General features: G+C 36.3%; 2 protein-coding genes across 2 annotated transcripts in view; one reads left to right on the top strand and one right to left on the bottom strand.

Annotated features, from left to right (window-relative positions):
- Nucleotides 1-3,892, top strand: part of SPATA1 (spermatogenesis associated 1) — a gene marked incomplete at its 3' end in the record, with an annotated part of 28,968 nt that extends 25,076 nt beyond the window's left edge. Inside the window, exons 11-13 of the mRNA XM_084242336.1 lie at nt 1,213-1,311; nt 3,653-3,740; nt 3,864-3,892. Of these exons, the coding sequence (XP_084098462.1) occupies nt 1,213-1,311; nt 3,653-3,740; nt 3,864-3,892 (216 nt within the window). The remainder of the gene's footprint in view (nt 1-1,212; nt 1,312-3,652; nt 3,741-3,863) is intronic.
- A 1,521-nt stretch (nt 3,893-5,413) lies between these two features.
- CTBS (chitobiase) lies at nt 5,414-21,503 on the bottom strand (the record flags this gene model as incomplete). Its single annotated transcript, XM_084242333.1, has 7 exons — nt 5,414-5,605; nt 9,478-9,639; nt 10,013-10,110; nt 12,088-12,259; nt 16,722-16,930; nt 17,426-17,564; nt 21,327-21,503. 7 exons carry the CDS (start codon nt 21,501-21,503, stop codon nt 5,414-5,416), a joined length of 1,149 nt encoding a protein of 382 aa, XP_084098459.1.
- Between the last annotated feature and the right edge of the window lie 4,668 nt (nt 21,504-26,171).

Below are 26,171 nucleotides of genomic sequence, written 5' to 3'. Positions count from 1 at the left end.
TTCTTCAGAGTGTAGGTGCTACTGATATTCCTCTGTTATTTCTTTCTTGGCTTCATTGTAAGGCTGCTTTTCCTCCTGGTAGCAAGAGTTGCCAGTGGCTTTATTTTCTGGTGGGGTATCAACTAGGTTTACCCCCGAAATAGTAATGGGCACCAGACAATACTATGTGCTAACTGTTTTTAGACTAATTAGGATCTACCTCTGTATCTGAGGGTAGGGTCACATTGTTTGATTTTATGGGAAAGAGATGAAATATGGCAGTAAACTAACATTGTTCATTTGCTACATTCCTTTTTTCTCTCTTTTACTTGTTGGTTAGTAACGCACATGAGTGCTAGAGGTATTAATGTTTAAAAGAAATTATGATGTTAAACTTCCATCAGTTCCTTTTTTTCTTGAGATAGTCATGAAGTTGATAGATCAGAGACATGAAGCTTATTTCTAAATGAATAATTCCACCATATAATTAAACAATAAGGACAATTTCAGAGGTCAATTATCAGTTTAACATCTGTTGGTTGATCCCACTTTTACAAAAAGATTTTGTTCATGACTGAGCATGAATTTGACTTTAGACATGATGAAATATTGAAAGTTTACTACTGTTTTCCAGTTTTACTGAGATATAATTAACATCTAATATCATTTTAGTTTGCCGTTATACAACATAATGATTTTGTTTCTATTGTGAAATAATTACCACAATAAGTGATAATCACCTCACCTCTCATCACTACAAAATTTTTTCCTTGTGAGACGTTTTAAGATCTACATCCTCGCCAACATTCAAATATATAAAATAGTATTAACTTATGTATTAACTATATATAGTATTAACTATAAGTACCATGTTGTATAGTATATCCCCAGAATTTATATTTCTTGTAACTAGAAGTTTATACCATATGACCCATTTCCCCTGTCCCCTACCCCCGCCTCTGGTAATTCTATTTCTGTGAGTAAAAGTTCACCATTTTAGATAAATTTAATACAGAATGCAAATAGACTCAAGTTATGGTTTGTCCATATTAGTGGATATGTAAATGGTAATTAGTAATCTACTCCAGAGCAATGTGTTTATGTTATGGAATAGGTTATAGTCATGATTTTTTCTCTTGATATTATCACTTCGCAGTTCATTTTCAAGGTAGTTAAAAATAAAAATGTATAGATGTTATTCTACATAAAGATATCTTTATATTTCCCACACAGAATTATCTTATAATCCAGATCACTGAGTTACAACATGTAATTGACCAACTTAAGAGAAAACTGGATACTGACAAAATGAAACTCATAATAGAAGCTAAGGTAGTTTTCATTTCTTCTAATCAGATTATAATATTTATCATGAACTAAAATATTTTGGCCTCTTAACTTCAATTGTTAATTTCATAGCGATAGTAAGAATGGAGCGTCTTAAAATTGTTTCCTTAACAACAAAGAGGATGAGTGGAAAAAAACAGCAAGAATAACAACTAAATCATATGAAAGATGCATGTTATAACAAGGTCAAAGTAAAACTTCATAAAATTTCACTAAGGTTTAAAGGAAAAGGGCACGGGGAATCTGTATAAAGATTAAATTAAATTAGTTAAATTAATTAAATTAAATTAGTATAAAGATTTTATTTATACTGATTCCCCGTGCCCTTTCTTGGGTAATTATCACATTCTCTCTGGAGATACACACATATGTACATATACACACATATATACATGTACATATGTATACACACATTAACACATGTATTTTTTTTTATAACTTACTGGTCTTTTACTAGATGTTTTCTTCAGAGCAGACTATACCTTAGTTAACTTAGTTTTTCCCATAGAACCATCAGTATAGTAAGGATAGAAGGCATACTTATTTGATAAGAATTATATATAATTATTTTATCATAAGATAACTGAAATATAGATATCTTAACCCTTTTGTTGAACAGGATACAGAAAAGGATTATATATTTTCACACAAATATCCACACAGGGCAGGAAAACAAGAATGATAATTACATGAATGCTCTCAGTTTACTTCTTTATCAGAAATAGCTTTAGGACTTAGGATTTGATTCCTTTCTGGAATCAGCATAATTCCAACAGAATCCAATAGAACTTTCTGTGATAATGGAAATGTTCCATTCCTTCACTATCTATATGATATCTACTACCCACATAAGGATATTGAACACTGGAAATGTGGCTTGTTGTGTGACTGAGGAAGTAAATTTTAATTTTTATTAATTTTAGTTAAGTTAAAGTTACATGTGCAAGTAGCTCCTGTATTAGTACTGCAGTTCTAGATTCTTTTCACTAGCACTGTTCTTATTTCACTAGTACCTTGGTTGAGCATTGAGAAGTTTAACTCTTAAAATATAAAAAGAAAAGGGCAAATCATGAGTTACTGAACATTCATATACAGTGTGTACTCACGAAATTATTCAGAGAATGAAAACTCTGTGTATTCAAACATGTAGAAAGCCAGTAATAAAATATAGTAATAAAATATAGAAAGCCAGTAATAAAAATAATAAAAATAAGTCATAGCTTTCATCTATGACTGACTCAGTGCTCTTTTCTTTTGGAAAGCATGTACATTAGATTGTACCATTTTGTATAATTTAACATAAATATCACTTCTGAATGGTTTGAACTCAAGTTAAAATTACTGGTACAAAAAAAAGGAAAGACATAAAAGAACTAAAACTAGATTACAAACAAAGGGTGGGGGGTCCTACATTTAACCATAGTGCCTAATTGGCATATAATAAACATAGGTATTTATTATTGACTTCTGAATGATTTACCAAAACTACCTTTAAGATTCAGAACTAAGTGGTAGAAAACTTACTCTGAGTCTATTGGAGCAATATTCAAGATAGTATAGTATAAATAATACTTCTCAAAGCTTAATGTAATAACACCTTAGCAGAACCTAACTTAGGACTGTGGTGAAGTTTGAGAATCTTCAATCCTAATAAGTTCTTAGATGATGCTAACGCTATGGTTCACAGGCAATACGTTAAATAGCAAGTGCTCTGGTACCAGATAGTTTTGAGTTTGAATTCTGACTGAGTCACTTAATAGGTTTATACTTTGAGCAAGTTACTTGATTTCTAGATATCTCAGTTTCCTCAGTTGTAAAACAGGCATAAATAATAGTAACTACTATTATAATTTTTGAAAGCATCAAAGGGGCTAATACACTTAGAAGAGTGCTTGCTACAGAATAAACATTATTATTTCTTTTTTTTAAACATTATTATTTCTTAAGTATGCAGTTTCTAAGGCCTAAAAATTAACTTTTGTTATTTATTTTGTTATTGTTTTCTTTATATACACAGATAACAATAGATTTTGAAACTTGAGCAAGAAATAAAATTCTTTCCCTAGTTTTTTAGAACAGTTTAATTTTATTATGCCTATATACTAATATATAAAATTATTTGATGGCCTATATAGCAGTAAACAGGTTTATTTAATAGAACTATGACTGATGCAACACTGGTGTAGTAATCTAGTAGGACTGAATATTGAAGGCAAGTGAAAGAAGACAGTTAAAGCAGTTACAGAAATCTGTATTTGCATGATAATTATATAATTTTAGAAGGGTAAGATGAAAGTTCCTTTTTGAAAGATAATTCTTTTTATAGATGAGAAAACAAGCAGTTACAGATGTACGCACATTGAAATCTTCATTGGCACAGAAGAAAATAGATATACCTGTACAGCCCCAATTAGGTATGTTAATTTAAAATGTTTATTTGTCAAAAATTTAAATATTTATTTGAACAGATTAACTATTATTCTCCTTGGCAATGTTTTACATGTAATAAGTTTCATATATTTTCACTTTTCATGTAGATATTACAAGTTGTTTCAGGAAATATTAGACATAAAAAACAAAATCGTGCTTATTGGCTATAGTTTAAGGTTTTATTCCATTACCTGTTATTTCACAGCACTATATTTTATAATTTTTAATTAAAAAGTCAACAATAATAGCTAATATGACTATAAAATTTAATTATAAGGAAAATCCACATATTTTAATAAATATGAATACATTTACAAGTAAATAGATGATTTAATTTGTTTATTGTATTTTAGTTAAAAGCAATAGGGAAATATAAAAGCACACAGGTACTAATCTTGCATCCAGAATTAGGACAAAGATTAATATCTAAGTATTTAAATTTTAAAAATTTATTTAGAAATACAAAGACAATAGTAATTCAGCAAATACTACGGGGAACTGGTTGGTTTTAATCTCCCATACATAATTTTTCAAGTAGGAAATGAAGTATTATCATACTTATCATACATTATCATAGATGACTGAACCATCATTGAATTTGAAGGGCAGGAAATGTGCAAGGAAAACAGGATTTATGTATATCCATAGTTTGAGGATTACAATTTTTAATCCAAGTATTTATAGAAAGTCATATAAGTATAGACAATGTTCTTAATTACCTAGAGAAAGCAAATAGAGACCTCTGCATATTTAGAAAAGTTCTTTGCACAATATATCTCTTTTAGAAAGAGAAACTAGTTGAGAAACCAAGAAATTTAACCATGACAAGAAAATAAGCTCAGAAATGTTAGATGTCCAAAAGAGAAGTAATATTAATAACTGGAAGGATAAATGACCATTAATAGTAGCAAAATTTCAGATGTAACCTCAAAAATTTAGTTGAAAAATAAGTAGCTCTGACCTACTAATATAAATATTACTAAATTATCTAATTATCTTCTTGTAAACTGTATTTTAATCCTTTGTATTCTTTTTTCCCCTCTGGATGCTTATGTGAATTTAATTCAAGTGCCTCTGAGAACATGATTACTATATAAAGTCAAGAAGCAAAAAACTTACTTGCATTAGTTGATAAACCTAGAGAAAAGACACTAAATTGCAGATTTTAAATATATATTTATTGAAATAAAAAAATTATTGAAATAAAAAAATTATTGAAATAAAAATTTATTGCAATAAAAAAGTACAGAGCAAACTGCTTCTCAAAACCCATGTTTCAAAATAATCTATTCTAAGCAAGCAATTTTCTCTCAAATTATACATATTTTAAACATTAGCACTAATTTATAAGTATATATTTTAATATCATGGGTGGAAATTTAACATAATAAAATTCTGAAAGCAATTGCACCTAATGATGGTATTAAGATATAGAAGAATATTTACTATCATACATTGACTTATTTCTTATATTTCTGGACACTAAAGATAGAAATATTTATGTATTTTCAAATTCAAACAAAGCATTTTTTATTCTTTATCTAGCTTTGAGTACACTAATAATTAAAACATATAGCAACATGTTCAAGAAATTAGCTCTATTTATACATATCATTTTTCTAAATCTTAATAGTTTGACAGACGATGTTCACCTTTGTCACAGCTTTGGTTTTAAGACTTTCCACATTTCTTCAGTTTGCTCTTTGGCTTCAGCATCTCCAGAGTAATCAAGACAATTTGCATTCCACATGCCAATGCCCAGTAAGCCATGATTTAGGATGTATGCTGCCTTTAAAGAAATGCTCGCAGGATTGTCATACCATACTTGATGAAAATGGCCAGCATGATCCTATACAAAGAAATTAAAATGGAAACTTAAATATTCAGTGCAACAAGAGAGAGTTTCCTAAATCCAATGATTCAAAAAGGATATAATCAAATAATAAAAGCTTAAAGACACAAGGCTTTCCAGCTCTGAGATGATGCTTTTCGGTTTCATTGCTTGTGGCATTTTTCCACAGCAGCAATTATATATTGCCTCTTAATACATTCTACTGAAGGTTCTTCTCATTGTCTTGAGTCTTCTCTTGCTCTGACCTCATGATTATTAAACAAGATACACATCTGAATCATTTGTGAGGCTTTTAAAAATAGATTCCTGGGACTCATACCACATGAAATCTACTGAATCAAAATGTTGCTATGTTGGTGCTAGGATAAACATTTATTTTGGGTTTAATGTTCCATTAGGTATTTATGATATGCAGCCAAGGTTAAGGAAAATCATTATTATAGTCTTCTAAAACCAGCTTATACACTTTTTTTGTACTCCTTACAGTTCCTGGAATTGTGCCTAGTTAAGAGCGCAACAGATGATTTTGTTTATGATAAATCAGCCAAGTCAAAAGGTAATGGCAATGGAGGAGGAAAGTAACTCCTTTCCTAGGTCTTACAGAATTGATTCTAAGAGCCTGTCAGGCCTGGACTACATAGGTGACTTATGCCTACAAACACCTGATTAAAACCATAAACTAGGAAGAAAATGGTCTTATGCTCACCCTCCACCCTGCAGCGTCCTCCCCATCCTCCATCTAGTACTAACAGTCTCCCTTAGATGGTACATAAGCTATTGGTTAAGAGCCAAATCAAAGAAGAAAGAAGCAGATTTAGGCAAAAGGGTAAAGGAAGGAGGAAAGATAAGAGATAGAAGTAGAATGACCTGGGCCTCCTTGGTGGCACAAGGGGTGAAATCTCAGCACTATGAAACTATTGGCAGCCATTTGCAGCACGAGTTCAATCCCCGGCCAAGGAGCTGACCCACATGGCTCAGCAGACCTCTCCTGTCTTGCCTGCTGCTCCCCTCAGCAGTGTATTTCAGTAGATCTGCCTGTCCTGCTCCCCACTGTCTCTGGTGAATCCTCTCACCACCCCACACCTCTGGCCTACACCCCAGCTCTTGTACGCATAAATAAGTAAAATAAATCTTTTTTAAAAAAAAGAAAGGGCCTCCCTGGTGGCGTGAGGGGTTAAGATGCAACCTATGAAGCTATCCGCAGCCACTGCAGCAGGAGTTCGATCCCCAGCCAGGGAGCTGCCCACATGGTGCAGCAGACCTCTCCTATCTCGCCCACTGCTCCCCTCAGCAGTGTATTTTAGTCAATCTGCCTGTTCTGTTCCCTGCTCTGTCTCTAGTGAATCCTCTCACTCCCCCACACCTCTGACCTGTACCCCAGTTCTTGTATGCATAAAGAAATAAATCCTTAAAAAAAAAAAGAAATAGAATGACCTGTAATTAGAAAGAATTTACTGAGTTTTTACATATATCCAGGAAACATTTTAAAGGCAATTCTCAAAAAATGAGATTACTGTTTTTATTACTGTAATATAATACTGCTGGAATTAGATTACTTTGAAGTCAGTTGGTAATTTAGTAAGCTGTGACATATTTAAATATAATAGACATTAATTACAAGAAACAAGCTCTAGAGACAATTGTGATTTGCTATTAAAAGGCAACTTGCAGTACCTGTACCTAAATACAATAAGATTTCTTTTTGAAGATTCAGGGCAAACCCAGGGACACATACCTTTGAATTTTGCCATAATTCTAACTAGTAGCTATGAGCTATGAGCCTTTTTGATTCAGTTAAGAAATTGCAAATGCCTCAAAACAGTGAACAATTGAAGGATAAAAAATTAAATATGTAAGATTGATAGATGCATGATTAAGGCATATATACTTTCAAGAATATCAAGTACAGGATGAAGCTGCTATTTTAAGACAGCAAAAGAAGGCAGCATGATCTTTCCAATCAGAAGAGAAACTTGATTTTGGTTGCTAGAGAATTTTCCAATGAACAGAAGAAAAAAAGAACAAAATAGTTAAAACTAGCTTGTTGTCTAGAGTACCATTACACAAACTTTGGTGTAGGGTAGTTAGGTGTGAAGTTGTACTCCTGAAATGTATGTAGTATTGTAAATCAATAAAATTGTATTTAAAAAGTTAATAAAGTGTGATTAAATGAATGGCCTTCAAGGCTCATTAAAATGTGTCCTGAATTCTAAGATCTTATAAAAATGTGTCTTCTAACTCATTAAGGAAAAAACATAAGTGAGGAATTACAAAAAATAGTACATCATAGTTAACTATCTATATCACACTTCTTTTTTTTTTTTTAAAGATTTATTTATTTATTTATACAAGCACTGGGTACAGTCAGAAGCGCGGGAGGGTGAAAGGATTCACCAGAGACAGAGCCGGGAACAGAACAGGCAGAATGACGAAGCACACTGCTGAGGGGAGCAGCGGGCGCGGCAGGAGAGGTCTGTGCGCCATGTGGGACCCTTGCCTGGCGGCCGGGGATGGAACCAGCGCTACAGAGGCTGTAGGCAGCTTTGCAGCCCAGCCCTCAACCGCTGCACCACCAGGGAGGCCCCTCTATATCACATACTTCTAAATTATGCCTAGTTGGTTACATATAGTCTTTACCAAACTTACATTCCAAAACATGTCCCCTCCGATTTTTCTAAGAGTGCTGTGAAACAGCATTCTATATTAAACAATTAAACAATTCTATGTACTGCAGCACTTCTCAAATTCATTAAGATGATTGCAGTACATTATAAATCTCTAGGAGTGATATTCAATAAGCTGTGTTTTCCATATATTGTTGGTCAGGGGCACTGTGTGTGTCTCTGTGTAATATTAACAGTTCATTAACAGTTCTGTAGAAGTGAATTCTATAGAGGAGCGTTCTAAAAATACTGTTGGGCTAAGACTGGTTTACAATATACCTTTTAATTAAACAGAAACTGTACATATGTATCTTAGATTCTAAAGGTTAGAAAGCTCTATACTAAAAGTTTTCTATATTGTTGGCATGCAGGCATGTAAATGTCTATCAGTTATACTTTATTAAATATGTATGTCTATAGTCATTCTTAATAAATGGATAGCAGGCCATTTGTCAGAAATATAAATTCTTGTAGGAATTTATATCATTTTAGGGTTGCTTTTATAGCAACATAATCCAAAGTAAATTGAGAGATGATTTGTACCTAGATTTTTGAGTTATTAAAAAGTTTTTATTACGCTAAAAGTAAATTATGATAAATACTTACCTCTTTGGTATGGAAGTTCCTATTTTTCAGTGGATAAATTATCTGACAAGTTTGCTAATCATTTACTCTCAAGTTTTTTATGTGTAATATTTTTCTGTCTCTAATTTTTAACATTGTTTATAATTTGTCTGATACCATATACTTTGACTGAATTGTGAAATTTAAATATTGTTTTCCATTGTTAAGTCTATGATGATGTTTTGATCTTCATTCCTCCCTATACAAGAGCTTCATCAGAATCTGTAGGCTACATTGAAATGACGGTTGTAGAGCTAGTAAGCTATTTGGCCCAAAGCCTTTTCAAAAGCCACAGTCAACCATACATAATTGTCAGCTATTAAAGAAATACTGTTTGTGAAGTGCATGTATCTGTAGTTTTGTCTGAAATGACAAGGGGTCCATGCACAGCAGTTCTACTACTGGCATAACTTGACTTGCTCATTATGGAAGTCAAGTTCATGATTCCAGAGATTTAAAGACAAGTTTTTTCTTAGTGTTCTGTATGTTTACCCTGATAGATGTTATTGATATCAAGTACATGAAAATATATAATTATGAACACTTATAAAGTAAGTGTTGATAATTTGTAAAAAGTCTTACTTTATAGTTATAATAAGGAGCCTGCTGATCTTTATCCCACTGGCTTCCAGAAACAGAAACGTTTACTTGCTTCATAATCACTTTATAGGGCACCTGTCGTCCAGCAGCATCACTACAGGGAGCACCCCGGAAAGGGATTTTTGCAATGGTACAAACATCCTTCTAGAAATGAAAAAAAGGGCATGTTATAAATTATCAACTCAGAGATCTTAAAAGACAAATCAGAAATTATAGTAAAATACTACTTATTAGAAAAAAATATATACTATAGATCAATAACCTAACTATGCAGAAGAAAGTTAAATTGAATTCCTAATGGCAAACATAATATTTAGGCATTTCCATGGGATTAAATAATTTAAAAACATTTCTACTTTTCCATCTCAAACTGTTTTAGAAATTCTAAATAAAGTTCATATGTTCTATGTAGAGAGGATAATAAATTTGAAATAAAGTCTATATATATGAAACAAAGAGGCTTTAAAAAAACACAATAGAAAGAGAAAAAACTTATCTAAGAAATTTCTGTTCTTACCTCTGATAGATTCAGGCAGGTATAATCATAACCATACCAGGGGATACCCATAACAAGTTTCTTAGGGTTAATACCCAACTTGATGTAGTCATCATATCCTAGTCAAACAGGGACAGAAAAGGCATGTCTTTCTTTTGATATGGCTACAAATGTGTTCACACAAGCTATGCAACCACTCAGAATCTTAAGTTTGTAAAATCATTCCTTAAAGGGCCTCCCCGGTGGCGCAGCGGTTGAGCGCTGGGTTGCGAAGCTGCCCGCGGCCTCTGCGGCGCCGGTTCGATCCCTGGCTGCTCCCCGGCCACCGGAGGAGGGTCCCACATGGCACGCAGACCTCTCCTGCCGCCCGCTGCTCCCCTCAGCAGTGTGCTTTGGTCCTTCTGCCTGCTCTGCTCCCCGCTCTGGCTCTGGTGAATTCTCTCACCCTCCCGCACTTCTGACTGTACCCAGTGCATGTATAAACAAAAACAAACAAACAAATAAATAAATAAAACATGCCTCTATAAAAAAAAAAAATCATTCCTTAAGAACTACAAATTCAATATCACTTTCTAAACTATTTCTTTTTGAATAACAGATAACATTCAAAGCATTTAAAATCAAATTAAAGCCAAATCTCTCAGAATTTAATCCAGAAAGAATAACACATTTCAGGAAAGTATGTTGTGTCTATTAACTATTAAGATAGGATCTATCTAATATACTAAATTCTAAAGTTTGAAAAGTATTCTACAAGTCAAATTTTGCAGAGATGGTCTCAAAATTGCTTGTAGAAAGCACAACTGTTCCATGTTTTATAAATATCCTGTAAGTATGAATTATAGTAGAAACAGGAAATGTCCCCCCCCCCTTTTTTTTATAGGAAACAGAGAAAAAATGAAAAAAATCCCTGGTATTATCAATCCTTGTTCAATGCTGCAAAATATGTTTTCCCACCATGAGAGGTTCCAAGACTACCTAGAGTGTTAAGTAAGTTTGCTGCTTTCCAGGGACTTTAAAGTTATTATGTACTGTTAAGTATTAAGGGGAGAGGCAGGGTGTGCATCATTTCCCAAACATTTTTGATGATGAACCTTTGACTGATAGAATAATTCCATGAAATACAGTTTGGGAACTGTGTTTAAAAAATTACCTTGTAATTTTAACAGGATTAAATTATTTTTCAAATTTAAATAGTATATGCTTATGATCAGATCATTCTATCCAAACAATGCTAGGACATGATAAAATGAAACCAGATTTTACTTCTAAGATTTTACTTCTGTGTGAAAAAGAAGAGATTATTGATTGATTATTATTTATTATTGATTTATTCACCAATCAACAATTAAGCTAACTGCCCCAGAAAATTTCAGTTGCATTCAAAATATAGAAGCAATCTTTTATTCAATTGGCTGGTTGCATACAAGCCAACAAAACTAAGGAAAGGATAATGCATCCATATCATATGAGTCAGAGATCAGAACTACTCTTATTTTTCAGTATAGCATGAATACTAATATTAAATGTCAAATAAGATAAAGCCAATTCTATCAATCATGTAGTAGGTACTCACATCATAACTATCTTTGCTATTAAGTTATATGATTAGTTAAACAAAAATAACCTGTCAAATTCTAGATAAGCAGGTATCTTCTTCATGTAATTTTCTGGCTAGAGTGTTGACTTGAAGTTAGAACACCAGCTAGAGTCTCAGCTGTAATACCTGTGCAGTTGCAATCATGTTAATGTCAATGAACTTTCCTTCACCTCACCTATAATAGAGGGCTAATAATAATATATGTATTCCATAATATTTTTTGAAGAATTAAGGAAAAACAAAACTTTTAAAACTTTAAAGCTCTTCAAATTGATTTTTATGTTTCAAGCTAAGCAAATGACATTGAAATATTTACATATACATAGAACATATATATTGCACATATATTACATATATAATATATTACACATATAATGTTACACATATATCTATGACACACACGTATAAAACATATATATAATATATTAAATAGATCTTAGTGTTTGAGGTTCTGAGATAAATATTACTAATAAGTTATCATTTTGTGGATTCTTACCAGTTAATGTTTGATTGTAGGGAGCATTGGCTGCTGCAATACACTCTGACCAGATCTGACTTTGTTCATCATAAGACATCACAAAGAGAAAGTCACAAGCATCTGCAATTCCAGTATAATTATAGCACCTTTTGTCTATGCACTTTGGAGACCAAGCTACATCAAAGGTTACCTGTGGGAAAATACATGCCATTTTAAAGTAATATGATCAAATGTGCATATTATATCAAATGTTTTATTTTCATATATTCTCTGGCATATTATTCAAGAAAAAAAGAACTGTTTACATGTATGAACACAGAGTTTGACATATGTAGAACTAGAACAGTTCTAAGAAATATGTTTTTTGCCTACATGAGCTGACCCACATATGTATTTGGACAATGTTTTGGATATATGCAATGTCCAGGAGCAGGGCATTATGAAGAAGAGAATTTTTTTTTTAAAGATTTATTTATTTATATAAGAACTAGGGTACAGACCAGGGGTGCGGGAGGGTGAGGAACTCACCAGAGACAGAGTGGGGAGCAAAACAGGCAGAAGGACCGAAAACGCTGCTGATTGGAGCAGCAGGCGAGACAGGAGAGGTCTGCTGTGCCATGTGGGTACCTCCCTGGCCTGCCAGGAATCGAACCTACACTGCAGAGGCTGCAGAGAGCTTAACGGCGCTGCGCTCAACCTGCTGCACACCGGAAGGCCCGAGAAGAGAAATTTTAAACTTAAATGTCTTTAGAAACTAAACTTAAATATAACTCAACTGTCTGAAAGAAACAGGTATAATGATAATAGGATGTGGTAGGGCCCTTAAATTACTAGAAAGAAAAACATATTAAAATAATTCAAATATTAAGGTTCTTAAATATTGTGGGTTACCTCTTCATACACTGATTGGTCCATGGTGGGAGTTTGTGCCCCCAATTTACAATTATGTTACATGGTGTTTTATGGCAATAAGTATAGATTAATCAACTCAAACTATTGAATAAACCACTTAATTGGTCTTATTTTAAGGAAATAAAATGGGTGGTAAATTATCTTTCATTTAGCATGAAAGTCTTCAACAAGGATGAGTCTCTTTAAAATATTTATTGCCTTATTGCCTTAAGCACATGATAATTAGCTTTATTTTATATGTATGCAAAGTGTTCTAAAGCTTTGTTAATGTTTTATTTATTAATTAGGCATTCAATAAACACATGATTATTACAAAAATTGAGATATTTTAGTAAAAATGTTTATACTTTAGCCAATGTATTCTCTTTTTAGAACTTTCTCAAAATTCTATCATTCTCTGCGTACCTATCCAAAAGGCAGTTCTCCTTTATTAGTACAGCTTTCCTCAATAGCTCTGCAGCAAAATATGTTATAAAGTGAAATGTTTACATATTGGATCCCATTTTGTCCACTATCTCATATTAAAAAATGGGAGCTATAGTAGAGAAAATAAATTGTTACCTCTAAGCAGAAAATTTCAAATCCATTTTATAAGTCCTTATCTCCCTCCTTAGCATTAAGAGTATTTTCACCTGGATTTCTTGTCATAATTAATCTCATTTTTGAGAAGGCAGTATTAAACAAGAAATCAAAAGACTTGGGTTTGTAGTCATGGCTCTATTTTAACTCCATCTATGTCACTTAAAACATCTAAATCTGTTCCCCCACCTATAAAAATGAGGAGAAAGAACTCTTCAGGAGTATTTCCTGCTCTTTTCTTTCAATTAATTATTTAACACTTGCCTGAGTATTACAGTTGTGCCATCATCCCAATCCAAACCATAGATTCCAAGGTATTTGGCTCCGTTAGTTCTTACTGGTCTCCCTTTTTCCTCTAAACTATTTTACATACTACTATAGAATAGTCTTCCCCGAACTCTTTCTACACATATAACCTACTAGCTGCAGAATAAAATGCATACTCTTCAATGTGACATTCTGGTTTTCCACAATCTAGCCTATCTTGGCAATTGTGTCTCCCACTAGTCTACCTCACATGAACTGGAAATAGTGACCTAAATTGTCCTACTTGCCCCTCAAACATAGAAATGGATATTTCTACTATAAGATCTCTCTGCTATCTCTTCATCCTTGCCCTTTGACTATAGCTTAAGCACCACTTGCCCACACATCAATCTATTTGAGACCAGAATTTATAGTGGCCTGCTATTCTTGATCTAAACTGTACTCATCTGAAATGTTGCATAAAAACAGAGATGTCAATTTTTTTTAATCATTTTGCCAATGATTTTCAAACTCATGTTGACCAACTGTACCAGAATCTCTTGTTCAAAATATAGGCTTGATCACAAGTGCACTTGCTCAAAATATAGTTCTTAGGTTGTAACCCAGAGCTATTGAATCAATCTTTTGGGATCATTTTTACAACCATTCTCAGTTGATCCTAAGAGAACGTTAGAGCACCAGTTTATACTACTTGAGATATAGACAGATACTTGTGTGTGTGTGTGGGGTATGTGTGTGTATATTTTCTTAACTATATTTAAAATTTTTGAAAGTCAGGCATCATTCATTCACTCATTAAACAATCTTTAAACACTGTTAGTCATCAAGGGTAAGGTCACGGTCTTTAAAAAAAATTCACTGCCTAACCTAATAGGTATTTTTCCAGGCTTATTTGGGTATAATTGAGAAAATTATAATGTTTATTTAAATATATTTAGCTATACAACATAATGATCTAAAATGCACATATAGTGTGAAAGGATTTCTATCACTGAGTTAATTATCTCTGGGGAAAATGGCAGTCACTACCTTGATGGTGGTAACATTTAAGTTCTACTCAGCAAATTTCAAATATATAATAAAGTATTATATCTAGTCACCTTGCTATATAGTAAATCCTCAGACCTTACTCTTCACATTGTTGAAAAGTTATACCCTTTTACCAGCCTCTCCATATTTCCTCATGCCCCCTCCCCTAAGCCCTGAAAGCTACCCACTCTTTATTTCTATGAGTTTGAAGTTTTGTTTGTTTTTTCCAGTCCCTCACATAAGTGACAGCATGCTTTATCTGCTTTGTGTGGTTTATTTTACTGAGTAAATTGCCCTCCAGTAAATTGATCATCCATGTTGTTAAAAATAGCAGGATTTCCTTCTTTGTTAAGGCTGAATGTTATTCCATTGTGTATCATAAATAAATATACCATGTCTTCTTTATCCACTCATCCATTGACTTACACTGAGGTGGTTTTCATATCTTGGCTATTGCAATTAATGTTGCAATGAACATAGGAGTGTAGATCTCTCTTTAAGATCCTATTTTCATTTCCTTTTGCTATATAACCAGTAGAATTGCTGAATCATATGATAGTTTTATTTTTAGTGTTTTGAGAAACTACCATATTGTTTTTCATAAAGTGGTCACACCATTTTACAATACTATAGAGAAGGGTTCCCTTCTCCACACTTCCTCAGAGCTGATTGCTGGGGGATAGGCATGGAAAATGCTCACATACCTGCCCTTTTAGAACTGCTTCCTACAGTATGTGGGACTCAAGAACATATTCCTGTTTGCTTTCAGAGCTATGTGTTTTGGGGGACCATTCCTTCACCTGGTAGTTGTAAAAGTCGGGATAAATGTTGGATGTAAAAGTTGGATGTGGGCTCCAAACTCTTTGCTCCTCAGGAAGAAACTCCTTCCCAATTATATTATTCTGTTCCCAGGCTAGGAATTAAGGCAAGAGTGTGTCTCAACCTTCCCTACCCGTTTCAATATAGTTACTTCTCCAGTAACCAATGTGTAGAAGTCACTCAGCTAACTTCTGGATTTCCCTCAAAGGAAGTTGCTCTGTGTTTAGCTATACATTCTGTGCATGTATGGGATGAGGGAAATTCAGGAGCCTCTTATATCTCCATTTGTTCCAGAATCTCTTAGCCTATAGTTCTTAGCCATAATCACCTATGAAACTTAAAAAAATATATAAATTCTGGGCTCACCCCAAACCTTCTGAGTAATAATCTCTGGCAGTGGGTTTCAGTGTATGTACTTTAAAGACTCTTGGTTATCTTGCTAAGTGGACAGATTTCCAAACCACTGATCTGGGGCTACGTCATCCTAGTAGTGTGATCTGCTCTGGCCATTCTCATGATGGCAATGGGAGGCACACTTCCTTCTTTGTCACAACTCTCCCGAGTTCTGTGGAATTAGTCCTCTGAGCCTTACTGGATGTTAAGTGCTTTCCAGGTAACTCAGTCTATAAAGCAAGTGAGCCCCATCTATGAACTAACTACTGAGAGTATTAACAAGAGCTGTTTCTTTCCTACACTGGTGAAAGCAGGGCATGGTCAAAGCAGGGCCTGGTAAGCTAAGCCCTTCCTGATTCTGGCTGATCCGCTTGCTTATCTAATATTTCTAACCCTAATGCAAGGCAGGTAAGTGCCAGTAATCCAAGTGTTTTATTTTGATGTGAATAGATAACAGGTTTAGCACATTAAAATTCCTTAAATCTTCTCTAATAATAACCTCAATAATCCCCAATTATTTTTTTAGGGATCTATGTGCTGAAATTTATTCCTATTCCCTTACTAGAAAACTGAACTTCTATTAGTCATGCCTTCATGAATACATTTTAATAAGGAAAATAAGGGTTTCCAAAAAATAACAAATGAGTTTTTACCTGTGATCCCTCAATTTCACGATGGAAAGCATCTGTAGTTTCTTTGACTAAGGCAGTTAATGCATCATATTCAGGTGATGAATAATTAACTTCTTGCTCTATGTCTATGTTAATTCCATCCATATATTGTGTTTTGGCCAACTTAAGTTTTTCAGCTATCCAGGATGCTCTAAAAGAAGGGTCAACGATGTCCTTCAAGGGCACATCTCCTAGGAAGATATATACATCGTTTGTGCATATATGATTTTCATAATTTAATGACATGTACTTCACAAACCCATCCAAAGAGATCAAAATGTCTTTAAGAAAGCTCATTATTTTGGTATCTAAACCCCCCCAATTTAAGTTTTCCAAATGGAGAAATAATATACCAAGATAATAGAAAGGCATTATTCATTAATCTCTAATATAACCATTACGAATCATTAGTAAAAGTTATTACCATATTAAAAAGCAGAAATTGTGGAGTGACTAAAGGTCATCATGCTAATTAAAGCAACATTTTGCCAAAAACCATAGGGGTTTATTGAATTCTTAATCTGTATGTGTGAAATTAGAGGCTCTGTGAATTTAGCTGGATCTAAAATTAATTTTAGGATGCTAAAAATACATCGGATAAATATGAAAAGGGAACTTTTGGGGGAAGTCAGGATGTAAGAAAACTTCCCTAACTGAGTGGACACATCTGATGAAAACTAACTCACCTTTTAGCACTACTCTAGCTCCTTTTGAATGAGCATAGCACATAAGTTCTGAGTCATATTTTCCAAAAACTGCCACAGTTGTAATCTGTGACCAATCATAAGATTTCCAAGTTTTCTGTCCAACATCAAACACAAAGACCTGCCAAAACAAGAGGGATAAGCACTTAAACAATGAAGCATAAAATAACATTAAACACCGACCCTTTGCCAGGCACTGAAGGGCAGTGAGAATACAACAGTGAACAAGGGATCCCAGTATAACTGCTGGTAAGGGAAATGAGCTAGGCCTGTGTAGGGGCAGGAATGGGCCACAGTGCAGGTTTTCTGATTCAACAGACCGGGTAAAGGAGGAGTCAGAGTCCACAGTGGCTTTTGCAGGTCTTTTATTTAGATTTACCAGGCATATGGCAGGCAGGGGTACTGGGGAGCCAGGAGGCTGGCAGTCCCCCCAGCCCCCAGCAAATCTTCACTCTATCTGGGCTCTCTGGCGTTCTCTCTGCTTCTCTGCTTCTCTTCTTCTCTCAGCTTCTACTCATCTTCTTGGCTTCTGCTCGCAACCCCGTGATGCCGCCCTTGTAGTCTCAGCCCAGATGTACCCACTTCAGGTGTCCGCCATCAGGCATGCATTCAGGACCGCAGGGTTCCCTCATCTATTCTAATGGCGGGAGGGCAGAAAAGCCTGATACTTTTACCTTACCCTACAGCCTGGAAAGTAGGAAAGGATAGGCCAGAAAGGATAGTGGCAAGGCCAAGGCCTAGAGACAGCATGGTGGTTGTGTAATTAAATACTGAATATAGCTGACACCTAGAATTTGGAGGAGACAGCAGTGAAGAAGCAGAGAATGGTAGGCAAGGTTAAATCATGAAAGGCCTTAAGCCCTCTTGAGATATCAGTACCTTATCAAGGGGAAGTGTTTAAAAGGAAGAAAAGTATGCATTTTAAGTATGAGTTTATGTAAACATTTTAGAAAAATTCCTTCAACTGAATGGACAATGGATTAAAGAGAGGCAAAAACTGTAGACAGCATATACAATAGGGAAATTGTTGAAAGAATCCAGGCAAGAGATGATGGTGACCTCAACTAAAGTTATGGAAGAACAGAACAGTAAGTGAGATAAATGAACCAATCTGGAAGCTCCTAAGGAGGCCAAATTAACAGGACTTTGTTGCTGAATAAGAAAGGTTAAGAGGAAGGGAAGAGGTTATAATATTCAAGATTCTAACTGCTGCAACTGGAGCCACAGATACCTCATTAACTGGGAGTGACTTTTGGTGAACCCAACTTCTTATAAAATTACTCAAGTACTCAAGTTAAATTCTAAGACAGCTGATGTTATGCTTCCCCAGTATCTTTCCTGCCTACATCCCACCCCCTGAAAATTCTAGAAGCACAGAATTTTTAGTGATTGTTTTTATTTTACTACAAATAAGCCTTAATTCACTGATTCAGCAAATAATTACTGAATTCCAATAAGGTATAGGGAGGGCTTATCCTTAGGCATTAGTGACACAGAGGTTAAAGGAAAGATCAGACACATTTGTTATTTTATTGCACTAGTGTTTAGGGTTACATGGGAATGCTGGGGACATGACAGCATAGGGGAATCTGTTAGGTGGTAGGGCAGAAAAATTTTCCTGAGGACTGCACACTTAAGGGAAGGACTGAAATCTGGGCAAAGACCTTCACAGGAAGGAGGACTATCTATGGACAGAAAAGCATTCTCAGCAAAGAGAACAAAAAAGGGCACAGTCTGAATATATCAAGAGAATTCCAAATATCTGAAACCAAAAGAACAATCTCACCGGTGCACAAAAATCCTGAAAACGTGACGAATCATAAAACTAATAATGTAGGTGGTGGCAAGATCAAGTAAGGGAGATTTTGTAGACCAAGAAGGATTTTGTATTTTATCCTGAGATCAATGGGAAGCTTGTTTAAACAGGGTAGGGCATAAGCTTTGTGTTTTAAAAAAAGAGAGGGGTGGGGGAATAAAGAAAGCTCTACCTTGCTGGGCAACTGTGAAGAGAATAGATTGGGTTAAAGTTTAGAGGGTATCTAGCTAAGAAAGTTAAACGAGGGCCTCCCTCGAGGCCCAGGTGTTAAGTCTCAGTGCTATCAAGGCCCGAGTTCAATCCCCCACCAGGGAGCTAATGCACATGGCACAGCAGACCTTTATTACCTGTTGATCCCCTCAGCAGTGTATTTCAGTAAATCCACCTACTGTGCTCCCCCTCTGTCTCTGCTGAATCCTCTCACACCCCCACACCCCCACCTCTGACCTATAGCCCGTTCTTCTATGCAAACATAAATGTTAAAAAAAAGTTAAACTAGACATTTTGAAATTTTCTCAATGTCCATTTTGTTTACATTTCAGAATTAACTATGCATGGCTTACTTTTCTCCTAAGAAATTGCCAATGAAATAAAAACTACAGAATGTGAAATAGAATGGGCCATTGTTTTTAGACTCATATTTCCAAACCTTATCCCCTATTTTAATTCCAATAATTAAGATTTGTTACTAAAAAATACTGAGAGCTGTGACCTAATGACAGTCCTAAGAAATAGCTGGACAAACCAATTGAAACATAAAAGGATAAAAGCAGGGCCTCCCCGGTGGCGCAGCGGTTGAGCGCTGGGTTGCGAAGCTGCCTGCGCCCGAGGCGCCGGTTCGATCCCCGGCTGCTCCCCGGCCACCGGAGGAGGGTCCCACATGGCGCACAGACCTCTCCTGCCCCCCACTGCTCCCCTCAGCAGTGTACTTCGGTCCTTCTGCCTGCTCTGCTCCCCGCTCTGGCTCTGGTGAATTCTCTCACCCTCCCGCGCTTCTGACTGTACCCAGTGCTTGTATAAACAAACAAATAAATAAATAAAGCATGCCTCTATAAAAAAAAAGATTAAAAAAAAAAAGGATAAAAGCAATGTAGTTTAGTCTTTCCATTGATAAATACATAGCAGCCAGTAAAGAAAAACCCCATTTGCCATTACAAATGGACAAAATTTTGCTTCTTTGCATAGTTGATTTTCAAATGCAACAGATACTGCCTAGCCCATGTTAGCCAAGCTTCCACACTAGGGAAGTTCACGAGAAGCACTTTCCCCACTTTTATTTTTTCTCCTAAACAAGGGATATATGTTTTTATAGGGACTTAATGGCCCCTGCGTCAAAGTTAATCAGCTAGATTATAACTGACAGTTCTCCCTATCTTTACAGAAGAACTGCTCTTTAGACTAAACTTTTTGACCTCTCAGAACATCCAATTGCTGCTGCAGTCATAAACTCTAGGTAGTGAAGGTCGCTTTCATATTACCTCCTAAATAAAGCCTTTTTAACTAAAATTGTCAAAGGCCTTACAAATTGGTAGGTGGGTAGAAGAAAAATTACTGAAAAGATCTGTCTTTACCACCTTTTGGGGTGGTTTTGAGATGCCTACAGGAAAAGACTACTAGCAACAAAGGTAAAAATTCTGCCTTCCAGTATACTATTGGCGTGTTGAGATTCTTTCAAATTAAATCCTTATTCTCTTGAAAACCAATGGGTATTGTTTTATAGGAAATTCATCCTAACCCCTTGCTTTTTTTCTTTTCTTTTTTAAAACACCGAGTGTCTCCGAAGACAGAAGGGTAATGAGAGGCGCTTGTGTTTGCATTCAGATTTGGGTTGAATACTTGTCTCCCTCTTTCAGGCAGGCACTGTGTCACTTGGGAAGAGTTACTCCACCTCTCTGAACCCGAGTTTCCTCATGTATAAATGAAGGCGCTCTGTAAATGGAAAGTCCCTCAGCGAGTGGTCAAAGTTGGTCTCAGCCCCCATACCACCTCTTTTAGGGCTCGGTTCCATTCTAACTTCTCTTAAGGCCTTGAGAACCAGAGCCAGGGGAGTAAGGGGAAGGCGCTGACCTCGAAGTCGGGGTAGTGGCTGATCGGACGGCACAGCGAAGGATCCTGACACGGACAGTCCGCCCCGGCCCGGGCCGGCAGTGCCAGCAGCAACATCAATAGCAGCGGAAAGAGCCCTGGGGTGCCGCGCGGCGCAGGGGCCAGGAGGAACCTGCATGGGAGCGGCTTGCGAGACATGTCTGCTGGTCACCTGGCGTGGAGCGGGTTCCTGCGGTGGGCGGTGGGGGGCGGGGCCGTGGGCGGTGGAGGGCGGGGCCAGGGGCGGGGCAGGGACGGGCCAGCCGCCGGGAGGGGCGGGGCCAGCCGCCGGGAGGGGCGGGGCCGGGCGGGGGCGGGGCCAGCCGCGGGACGGGGCGCGAAGCGGGTATTTGGGGCAGAAAAGCTGCAAAGGTCATCCCAGCCAACCTCGGGCGGAGAAGGCTGGTTGACTCAATCCAGTAGATTTCACTTATACCACTTATATTCCACCACCCCGAGCACTGTGCACTTCTTTTTGCCTCTGCGTGATGGTTTTTGTTTCCTCTTCGTGGTGCCTGAAGGTGGAGGGAGAACCCAAAATGGAGAAGCAGAGTTTCTTGGAAAGGGTGACTGGGCTACACAGCTGGGGTAATAAAAAGATTTTTAAAATAGGGATATTCGTTCTGAGCTAAAATGGTGGTTTCAACACAGTCGGCTAAATTCGATTCCTCCTGTATTTAAACTTGAGTAAAAAACTTAAACCCTCAAGGACAAGGAAATGACAGCAACATTTTGGAAATTGAACGCGTCAGTGTGATGTATATGCCCCAAGTCTTAGCAGAGGGGATCCCTGAGAAACGACCCAGCTTAAACCACAGAAACTTCAAAAGGTTCAGGACCTGCGGCAAGAGGTGCCTCGGGAATTCCGAGGAGGGTGGGGAAAGCTGCTGGAGAAGCAATCAGAACTCTAAATCCTCTCTCCAGCCCTGTGTCTGAGCAGCTCGCTCTCCCACCAGGCCAAATTTTGGAGGTTTAATTGTGGAGGGTAAATCCTGTGGTGTGCGTTTTAGTACTATATCTAAAGGGGAAAAAAGTGACTTTGTGCCAGACCGAAGATACTGACATAAGGTTTTTCTTGACAAACCATATCCAGATCACCCTCTAATGAAATTCGAAGTGAAAAGCACCAGCCATCCATTCAGAGATACCTGCCTTTTACTTTTTATCTTATACTTTTAATCATGGACAGCAAACTAGAAAGTGCAATAATATAAAAGAGGCCTAAATAACAAAGAAAGGACTACAAGGATTAGACACTGTAGGGAGAGCGATTGCAAAAAACTCAGTAGTATCCCCAGAAAGGAAGAGAAAAAGAAGCCACAATAAAATTAAAAAAAAAAAAAAGGAGGGTGCAAAATGGGGGATTAAAGGAGTGGTTGGAAATTAGAAATAAGATAGCAGGACTGAAAAAAATCAGATCTGAGGAAAGGGAAGAGATCATTGATGAGGTAACTCAGTACAACTCCCTGAAGGCTCAGATACTGGTTAGCAATTTTTTTTCTTATCAACAAAGTATTTTTAAATTAAAGTATACACTTTTTTTTTTAGACTAAATGCTCATTCAAAGGACTATCATATAGTGTAAACACAACTTGTGTATGCACTAGGAAACAAAAAATTTCGTATGACTTGCTTTATTGCAGTGGTCTGTACTGGAATCCACAGGTTCTCTAAGGCTGCCTATAACTTCTGAAATGTTACAGAATGTTTCAGTCTTACAGTTTGTTTGAATCAGAATCTGAAGAAAGTCTACAACATTAAGACTGAAAAAAAGATTTAAGTAATTCAAGAAAAGCTTCAAGTACTGAAAGACATGAATTTTCAAAATGAAAGGGCAAAGAACAGATCCTAAAAGCTTTCAGGGGAGAAAAAAAAATCACAAAGGATCAAGAATCAGAATAACATCAGATTTCTCAGCAGCAGTACCCAAAAGAGCAAAGAAAATATACATTTGAAATTCTAAAAGAACATGATTTCCAATTTTAAGTGGACATTAATATGAAATTATAGGCTTTTAAACCTTGTGGACTTAAAATATATATATAGGGAATTTGGGCACTGTATGGGGACTATAACTAAGATTAAAATGCATACATTGTGCAAAAATGAAAAATGATGTAAAAAATATATAAAATAAAAAAAGTTCACAAAAAATAACTAAAGATTCTTGCCTATTTAAAAAAAAAATTAAAAATCTAGCCTTGTATTAAAGTTCAACTTACAGATTTCAAAAATATATATATAGGCATTTAAGTGGACTTAAAATTTTGCCAAAGTATTAGTCAAGAGGGAAGGTCATACAGCATTTCATAATACTTGCATATCATACACTGTTTCTCAAGAAGTTGCTAAAACAAAAGCAAAGGAATAAACAATGAAAGAAGATTAAAAGGGAACAGGAAACAGGAGATCTAAAATGGGAACGTGAACATGGAATCCCCCAGCTGCCAAAGATGGTGAATCTCATGGTAACTGCAGAGCTTCAAAGAGCATCTAATCCAGACTAGATTCTATTGGAAAGAGTCTAAATGACACGCAAGCCATTTATCAGTAGCCAAGTCAAGTTCTCTCCGAAGTGAACAGTTAGAGAGGGCCTCCCCGGGGGCGCAGCGGTTGAGCGCTGGGTTGTGAAGCTGCCCGCAATCTTGGCAGCGCTGGTTAGATCCCCGGCTGCTCCCCGGCCACCGGAGGAGGGTCCTGCATGGCCCGCAGACCTCTCCTGCCGCCCGCTGCTCCCCTCAGCAGTGTATTTCATCAGTCTGCCTGTTCTGTTCCCTCCTCTGGCTCTGGTGAATTCTTTCGCCCTCTGGCGCTCCTGACTGTACCCAGTGATTGTATAAATAAATAAATAAATAAATAAATAAATAAATAAATAAATAAATCTTTAAAAAAAAAAAAAGTCAGAGAAATTATTGCCTAATTAATGTTCAATAATGGTGATAAAGGACTTTGATTGATAAACCTAATAAATATATTCTTAATAAGAATGGATTCACTGAGCCTAGTTCTCTTTTAAGAACGCCTTTGGTTCTCAGTCAGGCTATTCTGTAGTATAGGAGAGATCATACACCTATCTGCTTTGGGGGTTTCCAATACCTCCTCCAGGTTCAGTAACTCACTAGAAGAACTCAGTTCTCAGCAAATAGTTGTATTCACAGCTAAGATAATAGCGAAAGTATCCAAAGCAAACTCAGCAAAAGGGAAAAAATACATGGAGACTGGAGGAAAGTAAGCACAAACTTTCACGAGCTCTCTTCCTATGGACTAACTTAAGACACGTTTATCACTCCAACATGCCTGAAATGTCTGCCCTCGAAACTCAGCACAAACTCAGGGATCAGTGGGAACTCACCAAAATCCAAGTTCCAGGATGTCAGCCAGGGACCAGGCTTGCAAGCAGGCCTCTCCAAAGATAGAACTCTCACACTGTATATCAACTCTTTTGCACACCATCTAAATGAAGAATTCTTACATATTTATATGTGCATCTATTATGTATGCTTGTATATGCATAGACTTTCTGGAAGGATAAAGAAAAATCCACTAATAAAAGCAGGAGTAGGTACCTGAAAGAGAGTGAGTAGACTTACTTTTCATCATTTTCCCTTTTGTTCCCTTTGAATCTCATATGTATTATTAAAGTGAGGTTGAAAAGCTTATAATTTCCTATTAATTAAGTACATTTATTCTTTATTTTAATTAGGTAATTTTAACTTTTTTTTAAAAAAAGATTTATTTATTTATTTATATAAGCACTGGGTACAGTCAGATGCGCGGGAGGGTGAGAGAATTCACCAGAACCAGAGTAGGGAGCAGAACAGGCAGAAGGACCAAACTACATTGCTGAGGGGAGCAGTGGGCGGCAGGAGAGGTCTGCCACATCATGTGGGACCCTCGCCGGTGGCCGGGGATTGAACCGGTGCTGCAGAGGCTGCGGGCAGCTTTGCAGCCCAGTGCTCAACCGCTGCGCCACCAGGGGAGGCCCAAGTAATTTAAACTTTATATTAATTACCTTTTGCCTTTAATTTTATTTTTGTTGCTTCTCCTCTAGATGTGGGCAGAACAAAATACTATGATTTGCCCCAAAGTGGTTCTTACAATGAAAAGCTCCTCCAGGGCACATACAGTTCTGTCTGGGACTTGCAGCTAGAGAACTTTGACATTCAAAGCTCCAAGCAGTATTTTCTATAGTGTTTAATTACTATGTTGTGAATAAAACCACTTGAATACTTCTAATAAAATTGCTTTGAACCCGTAAGTAGCCAAATTATTAACAGTTACATAAAAACCATATGAGACTGCTCACATTGTTTCATGTAGTCTGTTGTGTCATCTTCCAGTTTCTTGAACTCTAGTCTTTACCTCTTTTAATTCCTCCAGAAATATGTTTTTCAAACTGTCTTCTTGATAAAAATCACATGCAAAGCTCAATTACAGAGTCCTGGACCCCGTTCCACAGATTCTGATTCACAGAATCTGGATGGAGTCTGTGAATGTGAATTTGGAACAAAAGCCTCAGGTGACTGCAGGTGGTTGTGGCATATAATTTGAGACACAGTGCCATAATTAGAGCTTTGTAATCTTTGTAAAGTACAGGTGTTTTTTTTGTTTTTTTTTGTTTTTAAATCTCACTGCCTTTTAAAAAACCTTTCTCCATTTAGTCTGGCAGAGTTTTATGGGAACTGGGAGTTCTTTTTGAGGATCAATAATAGCTATGAAATCTTAAGAGGAGTGCATATCCATGTTTATTCTGTGAACAGTTTTGAAATTCACAGAGGACTACTGGGATACTCGATCTGATATATAAGACTAAGAAGTGATTATTCA

The sequence above is a fragment of the Talpa europaea genome (genome assembly GCF_964194135.1).
Source record: "Talpa europaea genome assembly, chromosome: 9".
NCBI classification, from domain to species: Eukaryota; Metazoa; Chordata; class Mammalia; order Eulipotyphla; family Talpidae; genus Talpa; species Talpa europaea.
Note: the sequence above shows the minus strand (reverse complement) of the source record. Positions and strands in the feature narration are given on the sequence as shown.